The 6,000-nt window shown below is 30.8% G+C and overlaps 1 protein-coding gene across 1 annotated transcript in view; it reads left to right on the forward strand.

The window, feature by feature from the left end:
• Nucleotides 1–5,277: 5,277 nt before the first annotated feature.
• LOC111411766 (Golgi apparatus membrane protein-like protein ECHIDNA) overlaps nt 5,278–6,000 on the forward strand; it is a 5,829-nt gene continuing 5,106 nt past the window's right edge. The window contains exon 1 of the mRNA XM_023042364.1: nt 5,278–5,434. Coding sequence (XP_022898132.1) covers nt 5,420–5,434 — 15 coding nt within the window. The 5' untranslated portion in view covers nt 5,278–5,419. The remainder of the gene's footprint in view (nt 5,435–6,000) is intronic.

The following is a 6,000-nucleotide window of genomic DNA, read 5'->3' on the forward strand; positions in this document are numbered from 1 at the left end:
AGAAAATATGGGTGCCATTTAAGTTAGAGGTTAAATACTTCAATTTAGTGGGATTTTTATTGTCAAAAATGTGGGTGGCCTTTTGAGAAAATAATTGATGAAAATAAATATTTAAATTCTAGAGAAAAACGAGAATTTTCATTTCAGGCACCTTCGGTCGACCGGTTGTAATCCAGTTGACACTGCACAGTTTTCAGTGTTTCTATTATAACTTTTTCTCTCGATATCCGATTGAGATATTTCAAAGTGCGTTGGAAAGCTAACTCAAAGAGCTATAACTTTTATTTAGATATCATTTTCCAAATCGAACGTTTCCTATGTCAAAAATGGGTCTCAAATGAGACTAAAAATCAGAAGTATACTTTAGTCATCCAATATTCGTGTCTTAGTGTCATTAAGTGTTTAGAATTATTTAGGGTTCTACATTTCCTCTACTATATATACCACAAACTTTCGTCTCTAGCACAAACAAGCTTGCCAACTTCTCTATCTATATACACGTAATCCCTACCAGTTGGAGAGAATTCTACAAAATATTGAGGGTTCTTTTCTCTATCCTTCCATACCCTGAATGTATTTTTTTTTTTTTTTAAATAAAAGAAGGCATAAAAAATTTAGTCCTTTGGCTGAACTAGCATGAGCGGTCGTCGGGCTTCGTCAAGTGCTAGCTTCTTGCGGTGGACTCCATGACTTCCTCCGTTTGATTTCAATAAAAATTAGATTTTTAATAAATTTTGTTAAAATTTGTGAATAAAAAATTGTAAATATCTTGAAATATGTAATTAAAAAAATAAAAACTGTGAGTTCAATAGGGACTTATAAAATGTAACCGCTAGTTGAATTTGAGATTTCAGCCAATGTATAGTGATCGCAAATGGTGAAAAGAAAATTGCATCATTTTAGCCCTTATTTGATTTAGGAAAAAAAAAGATTTTAATAAATTTTGATAAAAATGATGCAATATGCGATTAAAAAATTGTAGATCACATGAAATATGTAGTTAAATTAATTAATAATTATTAATTTTGACTTAAATTTTAATTTAACCCCCTTTTTGGACTACATTAAAATTTTAATACATTTTTCCCTTTCTTCTTTTCAACTATACATTTTTCAATAAAATAATATTACACATAAATTTTAAAAAATTAATTTTTTTTAATTACACATTTTTCAAAAAATCATTATTCCAAAATACATTTTCCCCTAAAATTTGATTTTAATGAAGCCCAAATAAAGACTTATTTTTTAAGTTTTACCAAACACGAGCTTAATGTTATCGTTTTCATTTGGTTTTGTATTGTGGGTAATAATAGAGACAAATTTTATCCATTTATCTATCATGTAATATGATTTATCCACTTCAAATATATCTTAGCGTTTTCAAAATCATTCTACAAAATAATCTACGGATTTCAAATTATATTATGCTACAATTTATTAACAGATAACATCAAAAGCTATGTTAAAAAAACACATTGATATTGTAACTTGAGTAATGTTATATGTACGTACTGAAAATTATTTTTATGTGATGTGAGATTAAGCTCCTGTTTGGTATTGATTAAAATTAGGATTTTAATCTAAATTAAAGGCAACGATTTTTCATATATTTTATGGGTTCATAACCTTTTAACCATATATTTCATCAACTTTTATCAAATTTACTAAAATTTTGATTTTAATCCCTATCAAACAAAGGCTAAATGATTAAATTAATTAAGTGAAAATCATATTTACATATCACCTCACATAATCAATCAGACCACATTTGAATGATTCTGCTAAGGACGTATAGCATTATTCTCGTAATTTTTTGGTGGATAATAGCGCCAACCTCTACAATATAAGTTATTATACATTGTAATTTATTAATCGATAAATGCAAATCCATGCTATATAACTTATGAATTTTAAGTAGGGATGACAATGGAAAGGGTCATGGTCGAACAACCTCTCCCACTTCCTGCCCTGGTACCCGTCTAAGGTGGGGAGGGTCGAGGGGCCCTTGCCCCTTTTAGTGCCCTTTTTAATTTTTTTTTATTTACAATTCATTTTATTGTCCCAAATTCATTAAATTGAGACAATAATATATTTATTAAAATTTTTAATTTATTTATTTATCTTTAAAAGTTAAATTATTCAAATATATTTGATAAATTAAGATTTTTATTGTTCGTCATATTCCTTATATGATTTTAGTTGTCATCTTTTATTAAAACTAAAATTTGTGGAGTTTTTTCATTTAAAGTATTGGTTTTTTTTTTTATTAAAAAAAGTTAAACGGGACGGGGCCCTTGTTACCCTACCCACCTCGTGCCTGCTTCGAGGTGAAGTCCCTCGCCCTTCCTCGATCCGAATACCCAATTAAGCGGGTAATTTTTTGATTTTGTCATCCCAAATTTTAAGTTATTATACATTATGCATTATTAGTATATAACTTAAACGCATGAAAGATCCAACACAATTACTTTAAATCGGGAACAAGTATTCTTATTACTCTCCGGCATAATAGTTATAGTTTATCCATTGGAAAAACTCATTCTCTTAATAGCAACGCTTAAGCAAACCGATTAAGCTATTACCTAGACGACATAACTATGTATGTTTTGTATCATCAAAAAACCATCCCATCATTCTAGCATAAATAAGAGTGAATCCTACGTCCATTCAAAAAGACACAGAGACATCCAATCGATGAAAGTGGAATTGTAATCATTAGTATATAACTCTGAAAAGCTAGCAATTACATTACCAAACGGAATGAAAATTTGCATCATTATTCTCTAACCTCATTTTTGCTCTCTCTCTCTCTCTCTCTCTCTCTCTTTTCTTTTTGGTAATTTGGTATTCAAATTTTATTTTTTGGGGGTAAATATGATCGCTAGCACGTTATAGTTTTATAGCACTCTTTTGTCCCCAATGCAAGGATTTTTATTCATTTGATTATTAACAATGTAAATTTAAGGGTGAAACAAAATACAGTTAACCATAAAATTAATAATAATAATAATAAAACCTTCTACGTTGTACCCCAACTATCCTTGTTGTCATGGCCAACTCAACCCCTAAAAATATCATCAAGAGATTTTCTATTTTTAAAGAGTATATTCTATCATTTGAAAAGCATCTATAAATTTATAGAGTTAAAATTTTAAAATACTCCAACAAATTATTTATATTTAACACTTAATTTTACTACTCCAAAAAAATATTTATTATTTTTATCTATCTTTTACTTTAACTAGTTTTTTTCTAAATTATTTTATTATTTTTCTACATTGAAAATTAAAATATTTTAAATTTATTTAATTATAAATCTACTCTCTAAATTAAAATGTTAATTTAAAGGATCCTTTGGAACATAATTTTAATGGCTGACTCTTTAAAATAAAAAACATCTCATATTTAAAAAATCCTTTGGGGATGCTCTAGTCCATTAGTCCTTAACAACATATTAATAAGAAAAAAAATTTACATAATTACAAATGTTTCAAAATTTATTTTCAAAAATAAGGAACTCGTGGATAAGTCATTTTGTGACCACCTAATAAAATTTTGTCATTTTGTGCTCCACTTATTAATTAAATTGGTAAAGTTCACGATAAGACATGATTTATGATCAATGTTATGTATAGTCACACATCATACAATGTCTCAATCTAATCACAAGACACAAAATACAAATTGCGAATCACAATTACAAATTTACTCGTAAATCATACATTGTTATATTTCACAAAATTATTCATTGATCACAAACTACCAAATCAACTGATCATAATTACCAACTTAACTGGTCAGAATCACTCTTCACTCCCATTCCACTGTACTCTGCCACAAGTAGCATCACCCAAATCAACATCATCACCTCAAATTCACAATCCACCACATGCAACTCCTAAGCACCACTACCCCCAACTGCGACACACCACCTCTAAAAATCCCTACCAATTTGAGAACCAGAAATTGATTAAGTTCTAAAAATGTTGCCACCACCTGTTGGAGAATCGCACCCAAATGTTACAAAATCCTTCTCCACTCTAGGGACCCATGATACTGGAACACCACCCATGCCATCGATTGCCTTAGACGCACCCCCGACCCCTTGGGCTCCCTTTCAATTCAAACCTAATCATGAATATAAACCACATGTGCCTCGGGTCACATGTAACCCTTTGATGGGAATCAATTACTGGATCACTTCCATTGATTCAGAACATCAAAAAAAGACAATTCTTTTTTGACCCTGAATTTCTAGCAAAACTCATCAAAAAATCCCATGACCACCTCTGCAACGTCCAATTTGTACCGAATAATTATTTGAATATTGTTAGTCGTACATTTTCATTCACACCCTTCTTGACATCTCCTGTGTGGAAGAAATTTAGACAGTGATGATTGCGATCAAAATCAACGGTGTAGATATAGCCAAGTGAAGGAGTGTAAATCTTGATGTTGACCACAACGTACATGCATGTAGCATAGCTTCAATTATTTTTACAGTCATGCTATTTGTGCAATATTCTTGTTTACACTCTTCGTTGACAATTACACTCAACAATATCACATTCATCAATTTTAAAAATTGTTTTTAAACTAAGGGTCAAATTTTGAAAGAAAAATTTTACTTGTACATAATTATTGCACATAATGATGTCCATAATGTGATATAACAATTATCCAATTATTGATGTGCAAGTGTGAGATTTGAATTAAAGGTTGATTCCAGTGTCACGTATAATTATGGACACTATTATGTAAATAATTATGTACATAATATAGTCATTTCCATTTTGAAAACATCAACCTTTATTGTTGACCTTTATTGTCAACCACATTTATACAAATATATTAATTCTTAGAATAATTCTAAGTGTACATAATTTAGTTTACCAAATGGTTTACCTACTCTCACAAACACGTAGACCCTGCCTGAATAAAATAATCCCAATATGTGGTCCCCACATCATGTAAATCATTAGGTAAAAAAAATTAGGTACATCTAGCACGTTCCTAATTCTTAAAGGTTAAACCCTAACCTTAAGGGTCCCCCATGACCCCTATTCTGGAGCATTGTGAGGGAGGTAAATCGCATGTTATGTCTCCAAAGGTACAGGATGTAAGGTTGTTTAGACACTTATACTTACCTAAAAGTCAAATTCATATTTCAAAATTTGAACTCTTGACGCAACAGCCACAAATAAAGCTGAATTTCTCTGGCCTCCCCTTTTAGCGGAGACGTGCCTTGGGGGCGCATGTTCCTAATTCTTATCTTCAAGTAAAATCAAACGTGATTTCCATGGGTTCAATGTATCTATTTATGCCCGAATAATTGAAATGGTCCAGTGCGTAGAACTTGAGATAATACATACATAGAGGGCGGGGAAAAGAGGATAGTAGCTTAATTTTTCCAGAAATGGATCTGAACCCTGTAAGTTCATCATTCATTGCTTTCTCCGGAGATTGTCGCCGACACAATTTTAAGATAAAATTCATAGTCTATTGGTTTCTTTATATCTATACCATGCATGTTAAAATAAACCAATTATTATACTCACTTTTCGACGTTGCATAGAATGTCATTGACTTAGGTTTATGTTGTAGATCTGTTATTTGAATCTAATTTCGGATATTAAATCTACTTTTTGAAACCGAATAGTTCTTGGGCACTGCATATTGTTGGGTTTCGATTTCAAAATTAATTAAGGGTTGGATGTTGGGTTCATGGAGAAGAATTCCAATTCGTGAAGATATGATGATGCTCAGATTCTAATGCGCCTATATTCTACGAATTACGGCACTTGAAAAGTAGGATTGGTAATTGAGAGAATATTGGTTTAAGCAATTAGATTCATTGTAGTTTTAATTTACAAGGAAAAAAATCTCGTGTTTCAGTTATCAGTTTATTTATTGAGAAAACAGGCATTTTCCCCATATTTTTTTCTTGTTCCTGGAATTTTTTTTTTGGGGGGGGGGGGGGGGGGGGGAAAAAAGGGA

The sequence above is a fragment of the Olea europaea genome, chromosome 16, assembly GCF_002742605.1.
Source record: "Olea europaea var. sylvestris chromosome 16, O_europaea_v1, whole genome shotgun sequence".
In the NCBI taxonomy this organism is placed as follows: Eukaryota; Viridiplantae; Streptophyta; class Magnoliopsida; order Lamiales; family Oleaceae; genus Olea; species Olea europaea.